The sequence below is a fragment of the Lithobates pipiens genome, unplaced genomic scaffold (assembly GCF_037356315.1).
Source record: "Lithobates pipiens isolate NorthernLeopardFrog02 unplaced genomic scaffold, aLitPip1_a1.2 Scaffold_16, whole genome shotgun sequence".
Classification (NCBI taxonomy): domain Eukaryota; kingdom Metazoa; phylum Chordata; class Amphibia; order Anura; family Ranidae; genus Lithobates; species Lithobates pipiens.
Window position 1 is genome coordinate 619427916 of NW_027507748.1, and position 27336 is coordinate 619455251.

General features: G+C 43.2%; 1 protein-coding gene across 2 annotated transcripts in view; it reads left to right on the top strand.

Moving 5' to 3' along the window:
- TEX26 (testis expressed 26) overlaps window positions 1-27336 on the top strand; it is a 149043-nt gene that overhangs the window by 102389 nt on the left and 19318 nt on the right. For both annotated transcript variants that reach the window (XM_077484092.1, XM_077484091.1), the window contains exons 3-4: window positions 17931-18012; window positions 22762-22924. In XM_077484092.1, coding sequence (XP_077340218.1) covers window positions 17931-18012; window positions 22762-22924 — 245 coding nt within the window. The remainder of the gene's footprint in view (window positions 1-17930; window positions 18013-22761; window positions 22925-27336) is intronic.

Here is a 27336-nt window from a genome sequence, read left to right on the forward strand (position 1 = left end):
GACTTCTGACAGTGCCACTCTTCCTTGTGTTTTTAGCCGACCAACAATGCTCAAAATAACAAGTAAAAGATATCCTCCATAGTGTAGTAGTTTTAAAATGAACGATTTATTTGTAAAACAAACTATATCTACTCACAAACAGGAGCGAATAAAAAGGCACACACAACTAGACGGATCAATGGATGATACGAACGTCATTAGCCAGTGCATCCCATTGGGTAATAAATTTAAAAGAGCGAACAAAATTCCTGGATGGCTTAACTCCAATGTAAAAATGCATATAAAAGCAAAGGAGAAGGCCTTCAAAAAATACGAGGTTGAGGGATCATCATCAGCATTCAGACTTTATAAAAAATACAACAAAAAATGTAAGGGTGCAATTAGGGTGGCTAAGATAGAACACAAAAGACAAATAGCGGAGGGGAGCAAAAAAAAATCCCAAGAAATTCTTTAAGTATGTAAACAGTAATAAACGGAGGGCAGACCATATTGGCCCCATACAGGATGAGGAAGGACATCTGGTTACAAAGGATTAGGAGATGTCAAAGGTATTGAATGCATTCTTCACCCTCATGGCTAAAAGAGGACACAGTTAGAATTATAGAAACTTACCGTATATACTCGAGTATAGGCCGACCCGAATATAAGCCGAGGTCCCCAATTTACCCCCAAAAAAACTGGCAAACTTATTGACTCGTGTATAAGCCGAGGGTGAGACATGCCTGTCCATCCCTGTGTGTGTGTCCGTCCATCCCTGTGTGTCCGTCCATCCCTGTGTGTCCGTCCATCCCTGTGTGTCCGTCCATCCATCCCTGTGTGTGTGTGTGTCCATCCATCCATCCATCCCTGTGTGTGTGTGTCTCCATCCATCCATCCATCCATCCCTGTGTGTGTGTGTCTCCATCCATCCATCCCTGTGTGTGTGTGTCTCCATCCATCCATCCATCCCTGTGTGTGTGTGTATCCATCCATCCCTGTGTGTGTGTGTGTCTCCATCCATCCATCCGTGTGTGTGTGTGTGTGTGTGTGTGTGTGTGTGTGTCCAGCCTACCTGTGTCCCGAGCCTTTGTCCCGAGCCTCCGTCCCGTGCCTTGCCTCCTTGCCTCCGTCCCGTGCCGTGCCTTGCCTCCGTCCCGTGTCGTGCCTTGCCTTGCCTCCGTCCCGTCCTGTCCCGTGCCGTGCCTTGCCTTGCCTCCGTCCCGTGCCCTCTTCGTCGGCGCCTCGGCGGCCATTGTAAAATTCAAAAGCCGCGCCTCCGCCTTCGCCTGTGATAGGCGGAACACTGAATTTCCCAGCAGCCTGTGTTCCGCCTATCACGGACATCGTATCATCCTCGTCCGTAGTACGAGGATGAGACGATGTCCGTGATAGGCGGAACACAGGCTGCTGGGAAATTCAGTGTTCCGCCTATCACAGGCGAAGGCGGAGCCGGAGGCGCGGCTTTTGAATTATAGAATGGCCGCTGTCTGTCTGCTCGACACGCTGATCGAGCGGGCAGACAGCGATGACTCGAGTATAAGCCGAGGGGGGCACTTTCAGCCTCAAAAAAGAGGCTGAAAATCTCGGCTTATACTCGAGTATATACGGTAATATTAATAAATTACCGGGACTGGATGGCGTGCACCCGAGGGTACTTAGGGAACTCAGTAAAGTAATTGCCAGACCATAGTTCCTAATTTTTACTGAAAGTCTACTCACTGGAATGGTACCAAGTGATTGGAGAAAAGCCAATGTAGCACTAATATTTAAAAAGGGCCCAAAATACATTTCTGGGAATTACAGACCAGTTAGCCTAACATCAACACTATGGAAGCTCTTGGAGGGGATGATAAGGGACTATATGCAAGATTTCAGTAATGAAAACGGTATCATTAGCAGTAATCAGCATGGATTTATGAAGAATAGTTCTTGCCAAACCAATGTGTTAATCTACTATGAGGAAGTGAGTTGCCATCTAGATAAAGGAAGGCCCGTAGATGTAGTGTATCTGGATTTTGCAAAAGCATTTGATACAGTTCCCCATAAACGTTTACTGTACAAAATAAGGTCTGTTGGCATGGACCATAGAGTGAGTACATGGATTGAAACCTGGCTACAAGGGCAAGCTCAGAGGGTGGTGATAAATGGGGAATACTCGGAATGGTCAGGGGTGGGTAGTGGGGTCCCCCAGGGTTCTGTGCTGGGACCAATCCTATTTAGTTCATTCATAAACGACCTGGAGGATGGGGTAAACCGTTCAATCTCTTGCTCTGTCGCCAACTTCTCTGCAGGATGTGGAAACCTTGCAAGGAGATCTGAACAAATTAATGGGGTTGGCAATTACACGGAAAATTAGGTTTAATGTAGAAAAATGGAAAATAATGCATTTGGGTGGCAGAAATATGAAGGCGATCTTTACACTGGGGGGAGAACCTCTGGGGGAATCTAGAATGGAAAAGGACCTGAGGGTCCTAGTAGATGATAGGCTCAACAATGGCATGCAATGCAAAGCTGTTGCTAACAAAGCAAACAGAATATTGGCATGCATTAAAAAGGGATTAAGCGATAATTCTCACTCTGTGTGACTCTGGTCCGGCCACACCTCGAGCATGCTGTCCAGTTCTGGGCACCAGTCCTCAGGAAGGATGTATTGGAAATGGAGTGAGTACAAAGAAGGGCAACAAAGCTAATAAAGGGTCTGGAGGATATTAGTTATGAAGAAAGGTTGCGAGCACTGAACTTATTCTCTCTGGAGAAGAGACGTTTGAGAGAGGGGATATGATTTCAATTTACAAATACCATACTGGTGACCCCACAATAAAGATAAAACTTTTTTGCAGAAGGGAGTTTAACATGACTCGTGGCCACTCATTAAAATGAGAAGAAAAGAGGTTTAACTATAAACTACGTAGAGGGTTCTTTACTGTAAGAGCGGTAAGGATGTGGAATTCCCTTCCACAGGCGGTGGTCTCAATCAATAGTTTCAAAAAACTATTAGGTTAACTCCTGAACGACCAAAACATACAGGGGTAAATAAGGTAATACTGACATATAATCACACACATAGGTTGGACTCGATGAACTTGTGTCTTTTTTCAACCTCGCCTACTATGTAACTATGAGTTACAGAGAAGGTCTTGTGCTAGAATTATTACTCTCACTCTGACGTTTGCGGGGATACCTCACATATGTGATTTGAACACCGTTTAAACATGTGGGCGTGACCTACATATGCGTTCACCACTGTGTGCGAGCACGGGGGCTGGTGCTTTAAAAAATGTTTTCTTTATTTTATTACATTCTTTTATTTTTACACTGTCCTTTTAATTGTTTTTTTATTTTTTATTTTTATCACTTTTATTGCTATCGCAAGAAATGTAAACATCCCTTGCAATACCAATACAGCATGACAGGCAGAGAAAGAGATATCACTGCTCCAGGCAGGTCAACCAGGAACAAACCTTTCCTTTAAAGAGGAAGTAAACCCTGGTAGGTTTACTTCCTCTTTGTCTCCCTGCAAAGGTAAAGTATAATGGGCTACTATGCATCGCATAGTAGCCCATTATGTGTCACTTACCTGACACAAGAGCCAGCGATGTCACTGCTGTCCCCTGTAGTCCGGAGCATCCATCGGGTATCGCTGCTCCAGCCACTCACAGCGCTGGAGAAGCGATGACGTCACTCCCGCGTATGCGCACGGGAGCCGCCACTAACTGCATATCGCCGTTAGACAGCTGTCACTGTCTTTTAGTAAATATCTCCTAAACCAGGGGTTGACAAATTTGCTTGGAATCTAGGAGCCAGCTAAAAAAGTTAGGAGCCGGGTCCGTGACGGCAATCTGGGCCTGTCCCTGGCCTGACATGGAGACAAGTGAGGGGAAGATAGCCCCAAGCCCCTCACCTGTCTCCAAGTCATTGCCCCCCATAGCTCTTAGAGGGACATTTTATTTATTTTTTTCAAATGACAATTTTTTTTTTAAATTGCATTTTAGTGTAAATTGAGATGTGAGGTCTCTCTGACCCCAGATCTCATATACAAGAGGACCTGTCATGCTTTTTTCTATTACAAGGGATTTTTACATTCCTTGTAATAGGAACAAAAGTGACACATTTTTTTTTTTTTTAAAGAACAGTGAAAAAAATAAAAATAAAAGTTAAAATAAAAAAAAAATAGAGACCTCCTCTGTAACTTAAAAAGTGCAACCTGTAGAATTTTTTAAATGTCGCCTATGGAGATTTTAAAGGGTAAAAGTTTGTCGCCATTCGATGAGCGGGCGCAATTTTGAAGCATGACATGTTTGGTATCGATTTACTCTACGCAACATTATCTTTCACAATATTAAAAAAAATTGGGCTAACTTTACTGTTGTCTTATTTTTTTTTTTTTATTAAATACATTTTCCCCAAAAAAGTGCGCTTGTAAGTCCGCTGTGCAAATACGGTGTGACAGACAGTATTGCAACGACCACCATTTTATTCTCTAGGGTGTTAGAATAAAATATATATATAATTTTTAGGGGTTCTGAGTAAAGGGAAGGAAGATAGGCTGGCAGGCAGGGAAAATTAGCATTGCATCCATTAGCATTGCTGGTTGTAATTCCAACGGCCACCACAAGAGGGCGCCAGATTACAGAAGGAACCATAGGATCGTAGAAGGCCTCAAAGCCGGGGGCTAAATTACCGGCCGGCGGCGGCGCGGCCCGACGCGATCGCGCCGGGGGGGGGGCCGCGGAGACAGCATACCCCCAGCTGTGCTGCCCCAGGCGCCAGGTCTGGAATTCTAGTCGCAAATGCGACCGGGCGCCCGGGTTTTGTCGAGCCCTGTCCTAAACCGTGTAGGTTTAGGAGATATTTCTTGGACCTACAGGTAAGCCTTAATCTAGGCTTACCTGTAGGTCAAAGTGGTTTGTAAGGGTTTACAACCACTTTAAGCTGGAAGACACAGATGCTGGCAATGCTTATAGCAATTACGTTTTTGAGAAAGAGAGTCCTGGACAGCCGTACTCAAAAAAAAAATATTTTCGCCTTTATTAAGTGAATAAATCACAAAAACATGCCACAGCAGAACGGACAAGAGCTGACGCGTTTCACACAACACTTTGTGTTGGTCTATTACATAAAATCCCAATAAAATACATTTACCTTTTTTGGTTGTAACATGACAAAATGTGGAAAATTTCAAGCGGTATAAATACTTTTTCAAGGCACTGTAGATGGCACTGCAGCTTTTCAAATACCACCTTGACTACAGGATACAGTAAGTAGCCTTGTTTGTTGTATGAACCAATTGTCAGAAGTTAGTATTGCGGTCTGCACAACACACCTGTACGAAATAACCTACTTTAAATTTAGACATAGTGTCTCCCACCACCCGACCCTTCTGGGGTTTGTATTGACCTTTGGCATTAAAGATATTTTTAGGGCTGCAACTAATGATTATTTTCATAATCGATTAGTTGACCAATTATTGTTTTGATTGATTAATCAGTTAATAACCTTAAAAAAAAAAGTGTGGTGTATAATTTAGTTAATATGTAAAGTTTAAAAAAAAGGCAATTTATTCTTAAATGTCCCTATATGCAGTGGTAAATATAAATAACCTATATGGTTAGGGAGCAAAATATCTAATCCACTCTGAGAATAACAGACAGAAGAGATATACTGTATATACTATTAGAGATATACTGTATATACTATTAGAGGAGATATACTGTATATATTATTAGAGGAGATATACTGTATATACTATTAGAGGAGATATACTGTATATACTATTAGAAGAGATATACTGTATATACTATTAGAAGAGATATACTGTATAGACTATTATAGGCTATATACTGTATATACTATTAGAGGAGAGATACTGTATATACTATTAGAGGAGAGATATACTGCATATACTATTAGAGGAGATATACTGTATAAACTATTAGAGGAGATATACTGTATATACCATTAGAAGAGATATACTGTATATACCATTAGAAGAGATATACTGTATATACCATTAGAGGAGAGATATACTGTATATAATATTAGAGGACAGTGGCGTAACTAGAACCTTCAGGGCCCGATGCAAGAAACCATGAAGGGCCCCCCTGAACCCCAGCCAGGGCCCTTCCCTCCGAGTCCGACGGTGGAACTCCAGGGCGTGGTCACAGGTATGACCTTTGTGAGCCCTGTAGTTCCACCACTGGTATCAGCAGTTTTTATTTATTTATTTTTTTACATTTTTAGGTGCCCCATTGGGGGACTGTCCCTAGGCAGGATTGGGTCCCCGTCCCCAGAAGAGAAGAGGTCCTTTTCTCCAGGGCAGATGAAGTTACTGCCCCCAGGTGAGAAGGGGTCCCTGTCCCCACGTGAGAAGGGGTCCCTGTCCCCAGGGGGATATGGAGGGGGTATGTAATAGTGTGTTCTAGCTGCCTATGCTGCTGCCGGCCATATGTAGAGGGGGCTGCATGGGCCCCCTGCATCACAGGGCCCGGTTGCGGTCGCGACTGCTGCACCCCCTATAGTTACGCCCCTGTTAGAGGAGAGATATACTGTATATAATATTAGAGGAGAGATATAGTGTTTATACTATTAGAGTGTATATAGTGTATATACTATTAGAGGAGATATATACTTTTAAAGGATCAATCTGGTAAATATCATCAGACTCATTAACTTTAACCCCATTTTGTTACTGGCCGATTAATCGATTATGAAAATAGTAATCGATTAATTTCATAATCGATTAGTTGTCGATTAATCGATTAGTTGTTTCAGCCCTAGATATTTTGTATGGTAATAGTCCAGAGACACAAACATGACCTTTTTCTTCTTTTCTTCGTGGCTGAGCCCCAACTTCTGCCCCATCCTCTCCTCTGTCTGTGACTCTGCCTTGCTGTGACTCCTCTAGAAAGGCACGGACAAGTTCTTTCTAATAACAGAAGCATGCTGTATACCATAAATATAAACATAAGAGAATTATGTGCTTAGAAACAAGAAAATAAAAATGAATATGCAATGTTATACACTAATGGTATTCAATAGCCAGCAAAAGTAAGTAAGGATTTTAAATTGAAAGGTCCATACAACATTCAGGATTCCAGATCTGATAATGCTTCAAGCAACTAAGTCCATATCAGTAATAAGACTGGAGAGCCCGACACCAACTGAATGTGAAGAAGATAGCACTCGGTACCAACGAGACCAAGGAGAAGGTTTTTTACTTTACTGCATAGAATTCAGTAAGGTTAAAAAAAACATGCTGCCTTTACAATCATCTTAGTTGTGCAGAATTACAATCTTGGGCTTACTATTGGTATTTTAACGACTGTTGATAAGGAGGATATTGGGCACCTGAGACCATCTATGTTTTTGTCCCCCTCTGTCAGCACTTTAGCTGAATGAGCAAGAGAAACGGAGCGTATAAAGAAATGCTGGAATACTGGTCTTTAGCCCCGTAAAAAGTCTTGTTTGTTTTGTAAGAATAAATCACCTCTAATGTCGGGTGTCTGAAATGTGTTTAATGTTGCTGCATTATGTAAAACGATTTGTTTAGTTTTTTTATATTTAGAATAAGGGGGCATCGAGATTGTGCATCATTTTTAAAGTGAAATTAAACTCCACTTTCGAACCTTTACTAGTTATGATTGCTATTTATTTTTTCTGGCGGTTTGCTACTGCTTTTTAAGGGTGCTTTCGCAGAAAAAAGGGTAAGAAACACTGCTGTATGCTATGTATTGCCAGTTCTTTTGAGCATACACCTCCTAGTGGTAATAAATATATTGCACATAGCATAACTCCCAACACTTGGCTTGAAAAATCTTTCCTTTTTGACAGCTACACATGCAGTCCATTTGAACTCTTCTGTGCGTTTTCTTCTTCTGCTTGTTGTAGTCCAGTCATGGCTCAGGTAAGAGGAAGGGCTCGTTCGCACATAGTGAAGTAACTGGCACTTTTCTGCATTGGAAGAATGCAAGTCACAGCTAAGCACTTCAAATAAAGATGAATAAAGGAAGCATCGCACCTCCCCTGCCGAGCCTCACTGTAGCGCAAAACTGACAATGTGAATGGGCAAGAAGACCCAGCTCTATGAGGGACATCATTTAGTGGGATATTTTCCTGCAATGCTCCGGTGGGCTCTGTAAATATAGGCAGTAAAATTGATTCAGGGAGTTGGGCAGGGAAATGTATCTAAGGTATGTTCTGGAGAATTGCACTTTTTAGAAGTATCTTCTGTTACAAATTTCTGTGCTACTATTAGCTTCGGTTCACATATGTGCTATGCGGGAACCATCACGATTACAACGCCGGTTCCCGCATTGCATCTCTCCCGTAGCCAGTTCACACTGCCCTCTGCAAACCACTGCGGGTGTCAGTATATTGTTAATGACACCCCAAGATCGGTGTTCATGTGTGAACTTGCACATGAATCAGATTGCATAGGTGAGAACAACCATGCGATCCTATTCTAATGCGGCCAAAAAAAGTTCCTGCACTATTTTTGTGCGAGTTCGGAACTCGCACTGCACAGACATCGCATATCGGCACCTGTGGTGGGCGTGCGAATCACATGCGATGTCTAAGATCGCACATATATGAACCTAGACTCAAATGATAAGTTTGTCTTATTGTGGCAGCACGCAGGTAAAGTCACCTGGTTGTATCCAGGATGGGAAATATGTGTGCCCTAGATTCAGACTTTATGCAGACCTTTACAATTAGAGGGGAAGAGTTAATGAGCCCAGCTGAAGTAAGTGGGCTCATTAAGACCTCTACAAAAAACCCCAGCATGCTTAGGGAGATGCTCCATCCTGGAACCAGTTTTTGTGTTGTATAGACTGGGGAGTGTGACACCTGTTCTGTGCGGTGAGTTAACGCCTGTGTGGCAAACCTCTACAACAGGGACAGGGACTGGGGCAGCACAAGGCTGCTCTCAGTTGTTAGACAGGGAATCTAAGTGTGTAGTTAGAGGTCAAGCTGACCAGGATTTATTTTCATGTTTTATTTTTGTTTGGCTGTTATATGTATCACTGCATGTAGCATAAATAAACCGCATCTTTTGTTTTTTTGCACCTACAACGCTGTCTGCTGTGCCTGATTTTGTGTTGTGAACCCATCCAGGGGGTCACACACACCCGCTGCCGAGCTAACCCCTCACAGTTGGTGGAGAATTTTGGCAGTTTTTTTTTTCATTTTTTTTTAAAGGCCAGCATGGAGGAGATACTGAGACAGCTGGCTCTAGCAAATGCAAACCAGCAGCAAGCAAATGCAAATCAGCAGCAAACAAATGCAGCTTTACAAAAGAGCCTTGCAGCTCAACAACAGAGCCTTGCAGCCCAGCAGAAAGCTCACCAGCAGAGTCTGGAAGCTCAGCAGAAAGCTCACCTGCAGAGTTTGGAAGCTCAGCAACAAGCACAGCAGCAATCTGAAGCCCGCTTTATAGACCTATTGCAGAAACAAGAGCAGAATTTTCAACAGAAAATAGAGACATTAATACAGCAACGTCCGCAGACCAATGAAGCAAGTGGTTACAATAATACCGCATCCTTTGGTGTGAGCCGTTTATTGACAAAAATGACTGGAGAGGATGATTCAGAGGTGTTTTTGACCACATTTGAAAGGACTGCTGAAAGGGAAAAGTGGCCTAAGGAGCAATGGGCTGGACTGGTGGCCCCTCTGTTAACTGGGGAATCGCAGAAAGCTTATTATGACCTAGAGCCTGACCAAGCAAAAGACTATGTGGTGCTAAAAACAGAAATATTGGCACGGCTGGGTGTCACCCTGGCCGTCCGGGCTCAGCGTGTGCATAATTGGACTTTTCAGGTTGGAAAACCCCCCCAGATCTCAAATGTATGATCTCATTCACCTGAGCAGGAAGTGGCTGCAGCCAGAGACTTTGACCGCACCAAACATTGTGGAACGTGTTGTTATGGATCGTTTCCTGAGAGCTCTTCCTACTGCCATCCAAAAATGGGTAAGCCATGGAGACCCAGAAAATGCAGATAAACTTGTGGATCTGGTTGAGAGGTACTTGGCTACAGAGAACCTGACCACCTCTTCCAGGGACTCACGGACTTTCCACCCTAAGACCAGATCATTCCCAGTGGCGGGTAAGATGACTCCAAGGGGTGAGGGTGGAGAGAGTGAGAGGGTGGGAGTTCTACCTAAGGTCTGGCGGGAGCCGCCCAGGAAGCCCATGCTGCAAGAGACAGCGAAAAAGATTATTTGCTACCGCTGCCGGCAAGAGGGACATATTGCAGCCAATTGCCCCGTTGTGGATGAGCCTATGCAATGTGACTTTATAAGGGAGAGACGTCAGTCGCTGTTTGCGACAGTTGCATGCACTGCCATTCGGGGACCTGAGAAACATTTATGTAAAATGTGTATTAATGGTAGAAATGTTGATGTGTTGCTGGATTCAGGTAGTCTGGTAACATTGATAAAAGCTGAATTAGTTACTAAAGAGGTCTCTGGGAGGAACAGGGTGGCTGTTATTTGTGTGCATGGGGACACCCGAGAGTATCCTGTAACTTCAGTGTTTTTTGAGACCCCCAAAGGTAACCTCTCATCAGGTGGGGTTAGTGTCTCACTTACCACATGATGCTATTGTGGGAAGGGATTTTCCAAAATTCTGGGAACTCTGGGATTGTCCTGAGCCCCCCACTGGTGCCCCTATAAACCAGGAAGATGACCAGAATTCCTCTGGGAGTGGTGAGGACTCTCCTGAATTTCCCTTGTCGGTATTGGCGGGGGAAACTCGAGAAACTGGGGAGGAGCCAACATCCTCAGATGAAAACATGCCGTCTGTGGAGTTTTCGGATCTTGAGGTTCACAGGGAAAATTTTGCCACAGAACAGTTAAAAGACCCCACCCTAATAAAGGCACGGGAAAATGTGGTGAAAATAGATGGCGAGTTAGTGAACCCAGATAAGACTTGCCCTTATCCTTACTTCACTATGGAAAGGGACCTGCTGTATCGAGTGGCTCAAAGGGCAGAAGAAACCATTGAGCAACTTGTAGTGCCCAAAGCTTACAGGAAGTTGGTGTTAGAATTGGCTCATGGGCACATTCTGGGAGGTCATCTGGGGACAGAGAAAACCAGAGAGAGGGTATTGCAGAGATTCTATTGGCCTGGGGTCATGAAGGAAATAGAAAATTATTGTTCCTCCCGCCCTGTGTGTCAGAAGTCGGCACCTATGCCACATTTCCGTAACCCGCTGGTACCTCTTCCTATCATTGAGGTCCCCTTTGAAAGGATCGCAATGGATTTGGTAGGTCCGATAATGAAGTCCGCCAGGGGCCATCAGTACATTTTGGTTATATTGGACTATGCCACCCGTTATCCGGAAGCAATTCCTCTCCGAAATACCTCGGCCAAAACCATAGCCAAAGAGCTATCTCTTGTTTTTAGCCGCGTGGGTATTTGTAAGGAACTGCTTACGGACCAAGGTACACCCTTTATGTCCCGGGTTATGAAAGAATTATGCAAGTTGTACAAAGTGACGCAATTGCGTACATCTGTGTATCACCCCCAAACAGACGGGTTGGTTGAAAGATTCAACAAAACCCTTAAACAAATGTTAAAGAAGGTGGTGGATAGAGATGGAAAGAATTGGGACTGTCTAATACCCTATCTAATGTTTGCCATTAGGGAGGTACCCCAATCCTCTACGGGTTTCTCACCCTTCGAGTTGCTCTATGGGAGACACCCAAGAGGGCTGCAGGATATCGCCAAGGAAACTTGGGAAAATTAGAGTTCTCCTCACAGGAGCGTGATTGAGCATGTCGCCCTGATGCAAGACAGAATTGCACAGGTAATGCCAATCATAAAGGAACATTTAACCCAAGCGCAGTTAGCACAGCAGAGAGTGTACAACCGTGGGGCCAAGACCCGTACTTTTTCCCCGGGGGATAGGGTCTTGGTTCTAGTCCCTACGGTTGAAAGCAAATTTCTGGCCAAATGGCAAGGTCCATATGAAGTAATTGAAAAAATTAGTGAGGTGAACTACAGGGTTAGACAGCCAGGAAGGCGAAAGCCGGAGCAGATCTATCACGTCAATCTGCTGAAAGCCTGGAGGGATAGGGAATCCCTAGTCGCAGAGACTTTGTCACAAGTACAGCCTGATTGCTTAGTTCCTGAGGTTGGAATAGCAGACACCTTATCGAAACCCCAACAACAGGAGGTTAAAGAGTTTGTACTTCGTAACAAAGAGATTTTCTCTGAGCTTCCGGGACAAACATCTGGCGTAGAGCATGACATTATCACCCCGCCAGGAGAAAGGGTAAAACTAAAACCTTATAGAATACCAGAGGCCCGACGGGAGGCAATACGTGGGGAGGTTCAAAGGATGTTGGAATTGGGTGTGATAGAGGAGTCCCAGAGTGACTGGTCCAGTCCTATCGTACTAGTGCCCAAACCTGATGGGAGCTGGCGGTTTTGTAACGATTTTCGACAATTTAAATAAAGTTACAAAATTTGACACCTACCCCATGCCGCGTATAGATGAGTTGATTGACCGGCTGGCAACAGCCCGATATATGACAACTCTTGATCTCACCAAAGGCTATTGGCAAATTCCCCTGGCCGAGTCGGCCAAGGAGAAAACTGCGTTTGTAACCCCAGATGGGTCATTCCAATATAAGAGAATGCCGTTTGGGTTACAGAATGCACCGGCAACATTCCAGCGGAAAGTGGATAAGATTCTGAGGCCCCATCAGAAATATGCTGCAGCTTACCTGGATGATGTGATTATCCATAGCACAGACTGGGTCTCACATTTGCCGAAAGTACAAGCAGTCCTAGACTCTATCCGGGAAGCTGGGTTTACGGCCAATCCAAAGAAGTGTACCATTGGACAGGAGGGGGCCAAATATCTTGGGTACACTATTGGGAGGGGGGTGATAAAACCCCAAGTCAATAAAGTCGAGGCCATACAGAGTTGGCCACGTCCCAACAGCAAGAAACAGGTACGAGCCTTTCTGGGAATCGCTGGCTATTATCGACGATTCATTCCCCATTTTGCTTCTCAGGCTGTGCCCCTCACCAACCTGACAAAAGGGAAAGAGTCGGTCATGGTTAAATGGTCCCCAGAGGCTGAAGAAGCATTTCAGTCCTTAAAAACAGCCTTATGTAGCCAGCCAGTGTTGTACTCACCAGACTTCTCTAAGGACTTTGTGGTACAAACTGATGCATCACACGTTGGGTTAGGAGCAGTGTTATCCCAGGTCTGGAACGGGGAAGAGCACCCAGTCATTTACCTCAGCAGGAAGTTGAAGTCCCATGAGGTAAATTACGCCACGATTGAGAAGGAATGTTTAGCAGTGAAGTGGGCTCTAGATTCCCTTCGGTACTATCTGCTAGGTAGGCACTTTGACCTGGTGACTGATCACGCTCCTTTAAAGTGGATGGCTCAAAACAAGGAGACCAATAGAAGGGTAAATAGGTGGTTCCTGGCCCTACAAGAATTTAACTTTACAGTTAAGCATCGCCCTGGTGTTAAAATGGGGAATGTGGATGCTTTGTCTCGGATACATGCGTGTCTGACTGCTTGTGTTACAACCCCAAGGTTGAAACAAGAGGGGGGGGGTATGTGGCAGCACGCAGGTAAAGTCACCTGGTTGTATCCAGGATGGGAAATATGTGTGCCCTAGATTCAGGCTTTATGCAGACCTTTACAATTAGAGGGGAAGAGTTAATGAGCCCAGCTGAAGTAAGTGGGCTCATTAAGACCTCTACAAAAAACCCCAGCATGCTTAGGGAGATGCTCCATCCTGGAACCAGTTTTTGTGTTGTATAGACTGGGGAGTGTGACACCTGTTCTGTGCGGTGAGTTAACGCCTGTGTGGCAAACCTCTACAACAGGGACAGGGACTGGGGCAGCACAAGGCTGCTCTCAGTTGTTAGACAGGGAATCTAAGTGTGTAGTTAGAGGTCAAGCTGACCAGGATTTATTTTCATGTTTTATTTTTGTTTGGCTGTTATATGTATCACTGCATGTAGCATAAATAAACCGCATCTTTTGTTTTTTTGCACCTACAACGCTGTCTGCTGTGCCTGATTTTGTGTTGTGAACCCATCCAGGGGGTCACACACACCCGCTGCCGAGCTAACCCCTCACACTTATATAAAAAAAAATAATAATGCAGATCTTTTTTGCAGGTAAAAATTGTGCACTTATTCTTTTTTTAGACTGGAGCCTGTAAAGCATTGCACCCGTGATCAGCATATTGCGGGTGCAATGCCAGGATCCTGCAGACTCTCAGTACACTGTCTGCCTGTACCTCCGATATGGGCCAACAGTTACTGAACTGCAGGAAGACTCAATAAACTATGAGAGTGCTCACCAGCGGATGGCTGTGGTGGCCAAGGGTATATGTAGTTCATTCATTCAAAATTGTGACAGCAAGTGTGGGAAGAAGATCACCTAGCTGCTGTCACTGGGGGAGGGGGGGGTGAGAGTAGAGGAGGCAGGAGCTGGAACATGTCACATGTCCCCCCCCCCCCCCCCTAAATACCCCTCATGTAACATGTTCCAAAGGTAAACGTAACCTTTAATTTTATATAATATATATATATATATATTATATAATATATATCTCTCAGTAAGATAAACATAAGACAGGGACCAGACAGCAGTACAGTAAGTACAGTACTCATGTCAGACTTTTATTTGCATACATTAACTGCTTCCCACCCATGCTGTAGCCGAAAGATGGCTACAGCACGGGCTCACTTTGCTGGGAGGGCATCATATGACATCCTCCCATGATCGCGCCTGTCCTTAGGATACAGCTGATCATAGATCGGGGTAAAGGGTCAGTCACAGCAGACCTTTACCACATGATCAGCTCTATCCAATCACAGCTGATCACAATGTAAACACAAGTTGGTTTTCAGCATTCCTTTCCTCATGCTGAGAGCATGAGGCGAGGAGATGCGATAACTGGCTTGTGCGAAAGGGACAACTACACTGATAATTAGGGCACTGATTATCAGTGTCCTGATTAGTGCAGTCCCAACAGTGCCCACCTGTGCTGCCAATCAGCGCTTATCAGTGGCCATCAGTGTCACCCATCAGTGCTGCCTACCAGTACCCATCAGTGCCCCCTATCGTAGTTCCATTATCCTGATTGGACATCATATTACGTCTTTCAGAAAACAAGCCAGTGTGCACCCGCGGGGGCAAGCAGTGCGGCGATCGGTGGTCACTCTGATACACCGCATCTCCGACTGTGGTAAGGAGCCTCTGACGGAGGCTCTTTACCACATGATCAGCTGTGGTCAATCACAGCAGATCACAGCGTGAACCAGGATGTGACGGTAATCAGCTTTTTCTCAATTCGCGCTGACAGGGAGAGCCAATCAGCGGCTCTCCTGTCAAAGGAGGGAGTGTGCGCTGATAATCAGAACATTGATTATCAGCGCAGCCCCCATCAGAGGTGCCCACCACAGCTGCAAATCAATGCCCACCCAAATCGCCAATCAGTGCCCATAAAAGTGCCAATCATTGCCCCATCAGTAATGCCTGTCAGTACCTCCTCATCAGTGCCACCTATCAGTGCCCATCGTTGCCACCTATCAGTGCCCATCATGGCAACCTATTAGTGCCCATCAGTGCCACCTATCAGAGTACCTATCAGTGCTCACAGTGCTGCATATCAGTGCCACCTATCAGTGCCCATCAATTCTAAATATTTGTGCCACCTCATCAGTGCCCATCCGTGAAGGAGAAAACAAAAATTTCTAACAGAAACAAAGAAAAACGTTTTTTTCTTTAAAAAATTTCAGTCTTTTTTAGTTTGTTTAGCAAAAAATAAAAACCCCAGTGGTGAACAAATACCACCAAAAGAAAGCTCCATTTGTGGGAAGAAAATTATAAAAAAATTTGTATGGTTGCAGTGTTGTATGACCGCGCAAATTGCCATTCATAGTGTGACAATGCTGAAAGCTGAAAATTGTCCTGGGCAGGAAAGGGGGGGGGGGTGCTGCCTGGTATTGATACAAATTTCATATGGGTACAGTGTAGCATGATCGCACAATTGTAATTCAAAGTGTGACAACGCTGAAAATTGGCCTGGGCAGGAAGGTGGTGAAAGTGCCTAGCTGGCAAGTGGTTGTATGCAATGTTGACTATATAAGGAGTCTGTGTAATGGTTTGTAGCCATTTTTATGGATTAAACCATATAAACTATGTGTCATTTTATAACATTTATAAACCTTTGTTACAGGATTCTTTTATGTCTCAGTTTGTACAGTGCATGCTGGGCTATCTAAAAAGAAAGCCCAGCACTAACCCTGCACTTAGACCATTGCTTTATAAAGGCACTAGAGGGCGCTGTCTGCATCCCTCCTTGTAGTCAATCAGATGTCTCATTTATCTGTATGTGTCTAAATTGTCAGCACAGCAATAAACCATATATCTGATATCCTGAAAAAAAAGGCTTGCGCTAACTTCTTGCTGTCTGAAAAGGAGGATTATAAAAAATTTACACATGCAATTTTTAATATTTACCAAAGAAAATCAATGTAAAATACTACTAATACTACTGAATATAAAGGGTAAAGAAAATGATTATATAGTAACATTTTACAATGACTTTAAAGTGTAATACCAACAGGAGAAAATTCTAATCCTATAAGGAGGCTTAGTAAACTTGCTTGCCTACACACGATCACGCCAAAGTCCGTTTGTTAAGAACATGATGACATACGACTGGACTAGAAAAGGAAGTTCAATAACCAGTAGCCAATAGCTGCCCTTGCCTCATATTTGGTCCGTCGGAATAGCATACAGTCGAACGGTTTTCCCGATAGGAATTGATTCATTTGGAAAGATTTAAAACATGTTCTATTTCTAGGTCCGCCAGAATTTTTTAAGAAAAAAGTCTGATGAAGCCACACACGATCAGAATATCCAATGAAATGATTCCATCTGACCTTTTCTGCCAGAAAGTCCGGTCATGTGTACGCGACATTAGACAATAGCCAGCTAGGTGGTCCTAGTTTATATCCAAAACAATTGAACTTCATACTTAGTTTTCATAGTTGGCTACAGAATTCTAATGCCGTGTACACACGGTCGGATTTTCTGACGGAAAATGTTCGATGGGAGCTTTTTGACGGAAATTGTTGGCTCCATCTGACATTTTTCATTTGAATTTCCGTCGCACAAAATTTGAGATCTGGTTTGTCAGAAATTCCGATCATGTGTACACAATTCCAACGCACAAAGTTCCATGCATGCTCGGAATCAAGCAGAAGAGCCGCACTGGCTATTGAACTTAATTTTTCTCGGCTTGTCGTACGTCACTGCGTTCTTGACGTTCGCAATTTCCGACCAAATTTGTGTGACCGTGTGTATGCAAGACAAGTTTTAGCCAACATCCGTCGGAAAAAAAAATCATGGATTTTGTTGTCGGAATGTCCGATCAATGTCCGATCGTGTGTACGCGGCATAACAGAGCAAAGATACCAGACAAAGCAGCTTGCTTAATTGCAAGTCATTGGACTTCTGAGCTGCTATCAAGCATTAAAAATAGAGCAACTCAAAGAAGTTCCCCTTCTTGATGATAGCACAGGACCTCTCACTTTTTGACTCAAATAGGTCCTATATAGTTCTTTGACTGGAAAATGTCTTTCATATTTACAGATTGTCACATGTGTGGCCACCCTTAAAGAATTTGATTTTTGTCACAAAGAACATAGGGGGTTATTTACGAAAGGCAAATCCACTTTGCACTGCAAGTGCACTTGGAAGTGCAGTCGCTCTAAATCTGAGGGGTAGATCTGAAATGAGGGGAAGCTCTGCTGATTTTATAATCCAATCATGTGCAAGCTAAAATGCTGTCTTTTATTTTCCTTGCATGTCACCCTCGGATCTACAGCGTCTTTTATTCACTTGCAGTGCAAAGTGGATTTGCCGTTAGTAACTAACCCCCATTATTTCTTGTTTATATAGGAGGGAACTTATGGGATCCATATGAAACATCAATGAATCGGGACTACCCACAAAAAGTCTTCCCTTCAACTACTGCTGTACGGTAAGTCACAATTACTTCTCATTATGCCCCTGAACATGTGCAGATGATCCACAAAAACCTTTCTTTAGCAAAATCACAAATATATATATATATATATATATATATATATATATATGTTGTTTGTTTGCATTCCTATGGTCGACTTCTAAAACTTTAGGCTGGGGAAATCTGTTAAGCAGGGCCAGGACAAGGGGTGGGCAGGGGGGAGCTGCCCTGGGCACAGCGGAGCAAGGGGGACAGAGATGGACACTGGAAAGTAAACCAATTCTACGGCATGCATTAGCAGTGGTGAGGGGGTGCAGTTCCTCATCCTTGCCCTGGTCACTAGCTGAACCTGTCCCAGTACTGCATTTAAGATCTTGATGGTGCAGATCGCAGATGTGAGGTCACATCGGCAGGTGTACAGAAGATTACTTTTTATCCCTCCTGATCTACAATGATGATCAGCACCCATCAGGACTGCACATATGTGTTAATTTACACTTTACAGTGAATAGGAAAATCTGTTGTAGATTGGGCTACTCCCTGGTAGGAAAGGCCTGGGTAGCCCTATTTGCACATTTTTGGGCAGGCTTGCCCACATAGGTCTCATGCTCCAGTGTATGTAGGCATGGCATTACTGGGCTGAAAGTAAGTTCAGTGCATAAGCCATGGATACACTGGCTCAGAAGATAAGCATGCCGGGATAAACAGATCTGTGTTCTGTAGCAGATCTGAGTTCTGTAGCAGATATGCTGTGTCCCCGGGTCAGTTTAAAGCCCAAGCTAATTTTCTGTTTATATTAGCTAATTAAATAAAGTGCATCAAAGCAAAAGGTATTCTGTGTGTTATAATTAATTTTCTTTATAAAGCAGACATAGCCTGAGTAGAGAAGCCTGTGTCCTGCCAGCATGCTGCAGAACAGAACCTTTACTCTCTGTGCAGAAGCAGTGGTCTCTTCTTAAAGGATTTACTCGCCCCCTACTGCTCTGGCTGAGCAGGGGGCATGCCACACCTCTACAAAGAGACTGATCCTCCCACCCTAAGGCATGCTGGCAGGGTACAGGCTTTTCTACTCAGGGTGTGGCTTTTTTTAAGGAAACAACTGTAAGACTTTGCAAATGCTTTACAGCCCTGATCCTCTTCTTTTTGGGTCCCCCGGCTGGTGATACTTGATCCTCCCCCCTGCTGAGTGCTCTCAATAGCAAGTCTCTTGACTTCAGAGCCATGCTTCTATGAATTGGCACATTCACACACAGAGCGCAGCTTGGCCCCGCCTGCCACTCTCTCCTAATTGGTTCATGTCATGTGATTGACACCTGCTTTTACATGCATATGCACTTTAATGGTATCCCAGTCTTAGTCCATAGAGTTCAATATTGAGTTGGCCCACCCTTTGCAACTATAACGGCTTCAACTCTTCTGCGAAGGCTGTCCACAAGGTTTAGTAGTGTGTCTATGGGAATGTTTGACCATTCTTCCAGAAGCGCATTTGTGAGGTCAGGCACTGATGGGGACGAGAAGGCCTGGCTCGCAGTCTCCACTCTAATTCACCCCAAAGGTGCTCGATCGGGTTGAGGTCAGGAGTGGACTCTGCTGGCCAGTCAAGTTTCTCCACTCAAAACTCGCTCCTCCATCTCTTTATTGACCTTGCTTTGTGCACTGGTGCTCTGTCATGTTGGGACAGGAAGGGGCCATCCCAAACTGTTCCCACAAAGTTGGAAGCATGAAATTGTCCAAAATGTCTTGGTATGCTGATGCCTTAGCCCTTTTACACACGGTCGGACATTCCGACCACAAAATCCATCGGATTTTTCCCGAAACTGGTGTTTCATACACACGGTCGGACAAAGTTGTCAGAAAATCCGATCGTTCAGAACGTGATGACGTTCGGTTGTTACGACGGGACTACGTTCAGGTTAGTAGCCAATAGCTTTGGTCTTGTAATTTGATCTGAGCATGCGTGGCACTTTGTCCGATTGGAATTCTCTACAAATGATCGGACAATGTCAAATGTTGTTGGAAAATTTTATATCCAGCTCTCAAACTTTGTTGGTCGGACATTCCAACTGAAAAAGTCAGATGGAGCCCACACACAGTCGGATTATCCGACAACACGGTCTGATCGGAAATTTTCCGTTGGAATGTCCGACCATGTGTACAAGGGCTTAAGAGTTCCCTCCACTGGAACTAGGGGGCCAAGCCCAACCCCTGAAAAACAACCCCACACCATAATTCCCCCTCCACCAAACTTTACACTTGGCACTTTAAGGGCCTCTCAACAACAAATCAAAATAATATAGATTTAAACTTGAAAGAAAACTACAATGAGGCTTTCTTAAATTGTTTACAAAAGATGAAAAGATGACTCAATTTAAAGAAATAAAAACGTTCCATTAAAGGCACTATAGAGAAAATACTGTGTTAATGTAATGCGCCCAATAACAACATAACCCATAGACATTGGGTTCACATTACAGTTTGCCTGTTAAAAGCTTGTCTTTCTTTAGCTGTCAGTTTGTAAAAAAAATGTTGGTGCAACCTATGTACACTATCTCACAAAAGTGAGTACACCGCTCACATTTTTGTAAATATTTTATTATATCTTTTCATGTGACAACACTGAAGAAATGACACTTTGATACAATGTAAAGTAGTGAATGTACAGCTTGTATAACAGTGTAAATTTGCTGTCCCCTCAAAATAACTCAACACATAGACATTAATGTCTAAACCGCTGGCAACAAAAGTGAAAATGTCCAGATTGGGCCCAGATAGCCATTTTCCCTCCCCGATGTCATGTGACTCGTTAATGTTACAAGGTCTCAGGTGTGAATGGGGAGCAGGTGCGCTAAATTTGGTGTTATCACTCTCACTCTCTCATACTGGTCACTGGAAGTTCAACATGACATCTCTTGGCAAAGAACTCTCTGAGGATCTGAAAAAAAGAATTGTTGCTCTACATAAAGATGGCCTAGGCTATAAGAAGATTGTCAAGACCCTGGAACTGAGCTGCAGCATGGAGGCCAAGACCATACAGCGGTTTAACAAGTAAGGTTCCACTCAGAACAGGCCTCACCAATTGTCGACCAAAGAAGTTGAGTGCACATGCTCAGCACCATATCCAGAGGTTGTCTTTGGAAAATAGATCTATGAGTGGTGCCAGCATTGGTGCAGAGGTTGAAGGGGTGGGGTGTCAGCCTGTCAGCAGTCAGACCATATGCCACACAGTGCATCAAATTGGTCTGCATGGCTGTCGTCCCAGAAGGAAGCCTCTTCTAAAGATACTGCACAAGAAAGCCTGCAGTTTGCTGAAGACAAGCAGATAAAGGACATGGATTACTGGAACCATGTCCTGTGGTCTGATGAGACCAAGATAAAACTTATTTGGTTTAGATGGTATCAAACGTGTGTGGCAGCAACCAGGTGAGGAGTACAAAGACAAGTTTGTCTTGCCTACAGTCAAGCATGGTGGTGGGAGTGCCATGGTCTGGGGCTGCATGAGTGCTGTTTGTACTAGGGAGCTACAGTTCATTGAGGGAACCATGAATGCCAACATTTACTGTGACGTACTGAAGCAGAGCATGATCCCCTCCCTTCAGACTGGGCAGTATTCGAACATGATAATGACCCCAAACACCTCCAAGATGACCACTGCCATGCTAAAGAAGCTGAGGGTAAAGGTGATGGACTGGCACATCTCCAGACCTAAAACCTATTGAGCATCTGTGGAGCATCCTCAAATGGAAGGTGGAGGAGCGCAAGGTCTCTAACATTCACCAGCTCAGTGATGTTGTCATGAAGGAGTGGAAAAGGACTCCAGTGGCAATCTGTGAAGCTCCATGCCCAAGAGGGTTAAGGCAGTGCTGGAAAATAATGGTGGCCGCACAAATCATTGACACTTTGGGCCCAATTTAGACACAGTCTTGTTGCCAGCAGTTTAGACATTAATGGCTGAATGTTGTTATTTTGAGGGGACAGCAAATTTACACTGTTATACAAGCTGTACACTCACTAATTTACATTGCAGCAAAGTGTCATTTCTTCAGTGTTGTCACATGAAAAGATATAATAAAATATTTACAAAAATGTGAGGGTTGTACTCACTTTTGTGAGATACTGTACATGTAATGTACAGTACAGTAGTGATAGTCTTCTCCATCTAGCGGACGATGTGGACACTACTTAGTTTAATGTTATCCCACTAGAGCGTGCGCATAAGAAACCTTCTGAAACCTAGGAGGGGGGCTCCAAGGTTTTGAATACCTACCACAGAGTTGAATCCGGCACAGAACAATACACTTGTTATTACTTGGCACTGTTCTCTGCATCGTAGGGTACTGCCCACCATGAAGGAAAGAAAAGCAACAAGTTCTCGGGACATTACATAATCGGTCTAAGGACAGCTTCAAAAAATAAAAATGGGGGTATTCTTAGAGGGAAAGGGGTGCTCAGATGAGGCTTTACATGCAACATTATAATATTTGACTGGAGTGTGCCTTTAACTCTTTATAGAGTGTTCAACCAATGTGCACAATGGATGCTAAATAGGCCAATCATTTCTACCCAAGTAATTAGTGTACTGCTGTAGGTTTATGTGTCAGTGGGTTAACAAAAGCTTTAGTTAGTCTTTTACTAGACATGTCATCAGAATGGTCATCTTACACGGATCTACATCACATCTATTCACATGGTGTACCTGGCAGCTTTTGTTACCCATTTTGAAGGTCTAGTATATCTTTTTATGTTCATTATGTTATTGTTTCATAGCCCTAAGACCTCTAAAAGCTACAGGAACCCATACTACTTGTGTGATCCCATTGGAGTAAGCATGTACAGTGATGAATTTGGCTGGAAACCCTATTCCAAAACGGAACCTATCAGAGCCGCAACATCATCAGGAGCCAGAAATCACCGGCCTCACCCTGACAAGGTAATTCTTTATACAACATTGTCCTTGTATTCTTATAATTCTTTATACTATGCTTCAGAGTCTAGTGAATTAGATACTGTGAACTTGGTAGATCCAAGAACTACCATTGACGTTTCCACATTTTCAGTGCAATACATTGGGAATGATTTTCTAAAACTGGAGAGTGCAAAATCTGGTGCAGCATAGAAACCAATCATCTTCAGGTTTTTTGTCAAAGCTTAATTTAACAAGTTGAAGTTAGAAGCTGATTGGCTACCATGCACAGCTGCATCAGATTTTGCACTCTCCAATATATATACACAGTATATACTAAATCCGAAATACATGTTTTGATAATCATAAATAAAATGGCTATTCCCTTTACCCTATCAATCACTGTGTTCAGCTAGTGAATCCATCCCCCACACATTTAGCAAGCACCCACTAGGGACACACTAAACCCTTTGATCGCCCCTGATGTTAACCTCTTCCTTGCCAGTGTCATTAGTACAATGCATATTTTTAGCACTGATCACTGTATTATTGTGACTGGTTCCCCAAAGAAGTGTCAGTTAGGTATCTGATCTGTCTGCCGCAATGTCGCAGTCCCACAAAAAAAATCACATATCGCCGCCATTACTAGTAATAAATATACACAAATTCCATAAATCTATGTCCTATTTTGTAGATGATATAACTTTTGTGCAAACCAATCCATATATACTTATTGGGATTTTTTTTATATGTAGCAGAATACATATTGGCCTACATTGATGAAGACTTTTTTTATAGCAGAAAGTAAAAAATATTGCTTTTTTTTTTTTCAAAATTGTTGCTTTTTTTTTTATTATAGCGCACAAAAAAAAAATGCAGAGGTGATCAAATACCACCAAAAGAAAGCTCTATTTGTAAGAAAAAAAGGATGTCAATTTTGTTTGGGTACAGCGTCACACGACTGCATCAGTTGAAATAACGCTGTGCTGTATTGCAAAAAATGGCCTGGTCATGAAGGGGAGGGGGTAAAACTTCCCGGGGCTCAACAGGCTGAGATTTAACAAGACTAAAATATCAATACTAAAAGGGCAGCATTTTTTTTTTTTTTCATAAATAATGCCATTCAACCTGTAATACAGAAGTGATAAATCCTTGTCACGTCTGGTTTATAATATCACACAGTGGGAGGAACAACATTCATTCCTCTCTCTGTGTTCCAGGAACCGGATGCTACTGGTCACATCCTAAAAAGTAAAGGCTGTGCTGGGACCCCCTCCCACTGCCTATAAAAGTAATTATCACTCCGCTGGCCAGGACTAATTGAATAGCAGGCTGGCATGATGTACATGCTCCCTGACAATAAAAAAAAATAGTCCCTCCACTGTGCTCACCCCTCTACTGACCTGACAGGGGGCCAGGAAAATGATATATCCCCCCCTCCATAAACAAATAGGAGAGAAATTTGGAAAGCTTTTTTTAAAAACAGTAATGAACTGTCATGCTGCCCATCCTCCGCTGTGTAGCTGATCGGAACAGGCCTGGTACAACAGGGCCGGTTGTACTGCCCTGTCAGCGGCCCTGACAAGGTAGGACAGGGGATGCCATCTTCTGGGAGTTTTTAGACCAGGCTTCGGGAGGTACATAAATGGCCTTACATAGCAAGGGCATTATTCAACTTTAGTCAGTTTATTTTTATCTGCAGGCTCCCCTGACCCACACAGGCAGTTTTTTTGGTTAAGGTGAACTAACCCTGTAAGTACACATCTGTGGAGGGGTACACAATTGTGTGCATAGAGGGGGATTTTTATTAACAATTCCCTTCAATGCAAAAGTAATCCTAGTGGCTATAGAGCTGCTGGATTACTTTTACAGGCAGTGGAATGTTCCCCCCCTCCCCGCCACCTTTACCACGCTCTTCTGTCCCATCAGGGAGCCCAGTAAGGATGCAGCCAGCAGCATCTACTTCTTAGGACACAATGAGAGAAACTGCTGTTCCTCCCACTGTGTGACATCAGAAACCAGAAGCAATGAGGATTTTGTCTTTTCTGATTTCACTCTCATGTAAACAAGCCATTACCAGCTTGTGAAAGCATCTGATCAAACAGATTTTGATCTGATCAGATGCGTTTGAAGGCAGAGAACAGATCTGGGGTCTGTTAGACCCCAGATTTCTCCATAAAGAAACCTATGTTGTTCATCCCAATAAAAGTGATAAAAAATAAAAATAAAGGGTCAGTGTAAAAAGTACCCCCGTTCCCCAGTGCTCAGCGCAAATGTGAATGCGCACATTGGTCCTGTACACATAAATGTAAATGGCGATAACACCGCACATGTGTGATATCACGAAGACTATCACAGTGAGGGAAAACATTTTAGAGCCAGACTTCTTGTGTTACTCTAAACTGATCACCTATGAAGGCTTTTAAAGCATCACATTTTGATCTTTTTTAGATACCATAGTTTGGTGCTGTTCCATGGGTGTATGGAATTTTAAAGTGTGACATGTTTGTTATCTATTTACTTGATGTAACATCTTTTACATATAGGTGCATAAATATAGCAACAAAAATTATGTTTTTACATGTAGGAGAGGAATGTCAGACTAGAAGTAGTTAAGTAGAACTTCTAGTGCTAGATAGAAAAAAAAATCCCAGTCTACAACATTTTTTTGTTGGGAAGTCTCCAAATACATAACATGAAACTTAATTAGTCTGTTTTTCTTGTACAGTATTTCCTTCTACAATTATCAAAACATTTCTGCTATGTACTCTCCACATTAGTGAACATGTGTATACCTAAAGTATACTGAAATATTTACGGTTAAAATACAATTTTAATATGCGATTTGGTGAATTTTGTAACTAGAACAATAAATACAACATTTCTTTATTGGGAGGAACATCTATTGTCCAATAACGAGCATAGGCCTGGTTCACATTAGTGCAATTTCGACTAGTCATTGCATGATAATGGAAATCACATTGTTTTCAATCGTGTCCATACACATCGATGCGACTCAGCACAGAACAATTATAGAAAAGGTTCCTGTGCTACTTTGGTGCAATTCCAATGTGATTTTGGCCCCATAGAATTTGCAGACCTTATCCAAGTAGAATCAAAGTAGTGTCCAATTAGCGCTACATAATTACAAGCAAAATTGTATAATTGCTTAATGATTAGTAATGGAGAGTTTCCTTTAGGCCCCTTTCACACTTGTATGACTTGTCCTGCGACTTGGGACTGCAAAGTCGCATGACAAGTCATTCCCCATGATTTCCACTGACAACCATTCATATTAGTACGACTTCAAGTCGTGCCGACTTCAAAGCAGTCCCTGCACTAGTTTAGTTCGACTTTGATGCCAGTTAAACAGGCATTCCCTGAAATCGTGGCAAAATCGCACCCGCAAAATCATGCCAGAATCACGCGACTTTGAAGGCGCGGTAGTTTGAAAGGGGCCTAAGTATTATTAGGAGTTTTATGAGCCAAAGGGGTGTAAACTGTTGCATCTATATGTACAATGTTATTTAAACACTTGATAATAAATGTGATGTTTCAGACAATTTTTCCCAACAAAGCAAATGGCTGACACATGAACACAAGACAAGACTAGATCAATCTGATTGGATTTGATTGGGCTCTCTGTCTGGAGTGATCTTTTGTCTTTAGATAAAATGAACGTTCTATCGAACAATTTTATCATTATATGTTGGCCAGCCTAGTCAATGCCCCATGCAACATAGTTGGTCGTTTTCTCCAAAGGGAATACTGTATTTGCTGGCGTATAAGACTACCTTTTACACTTAAAAAAAATGCCCAAAAATCAGGGGTCGTCTTACACGCCGGGTATACAATGCTGCCCGATGGATGTCAGCCCCCAAATGTCTGCTAATACTGTATGTGGCTTCAGCTACATAGAGTAGCAGAGAGAGAGAGAGAGAGAGAGAGAGAGAGAGAGAGAGAGAGAGAGAGATGATACAGCCTCTGCCAATCCAAGCAGGCGTTGTATTAATTAAAATAATACACCGCTCACCATACTTCCCTGGGTAAATCCATCCACTGATCTCCTACTACTATACATCCTGCAATTTGCCTTTGAGGTCCCAGGCACCCAAGAGGGACAGGTAAATCTGGGACATATGACAGGGGGGTTATTAAATGCATTTTGGTGGACAATTCCCATAGAATGCAACCCAAAAGTGGTATAGGTTTGGTTAGTGAAAAATTCTACTTTCCAGAATTGTGGCATTCAATAGATCTCTGTTTGTGTTATTGTTTGATTTACTTTATGACATATCACAGCATGGCGGATGAGTAGTTGGCATTCTTGCTTTGTGTTTTTTAATGGTTCTAATGTTTTTTTTAAATGGTGTTGCCTCAGAAGGGGGGTAGTCTTATACCGCGAGTATTGCCCAAAACCTATGTTTTCACTTGAAAAA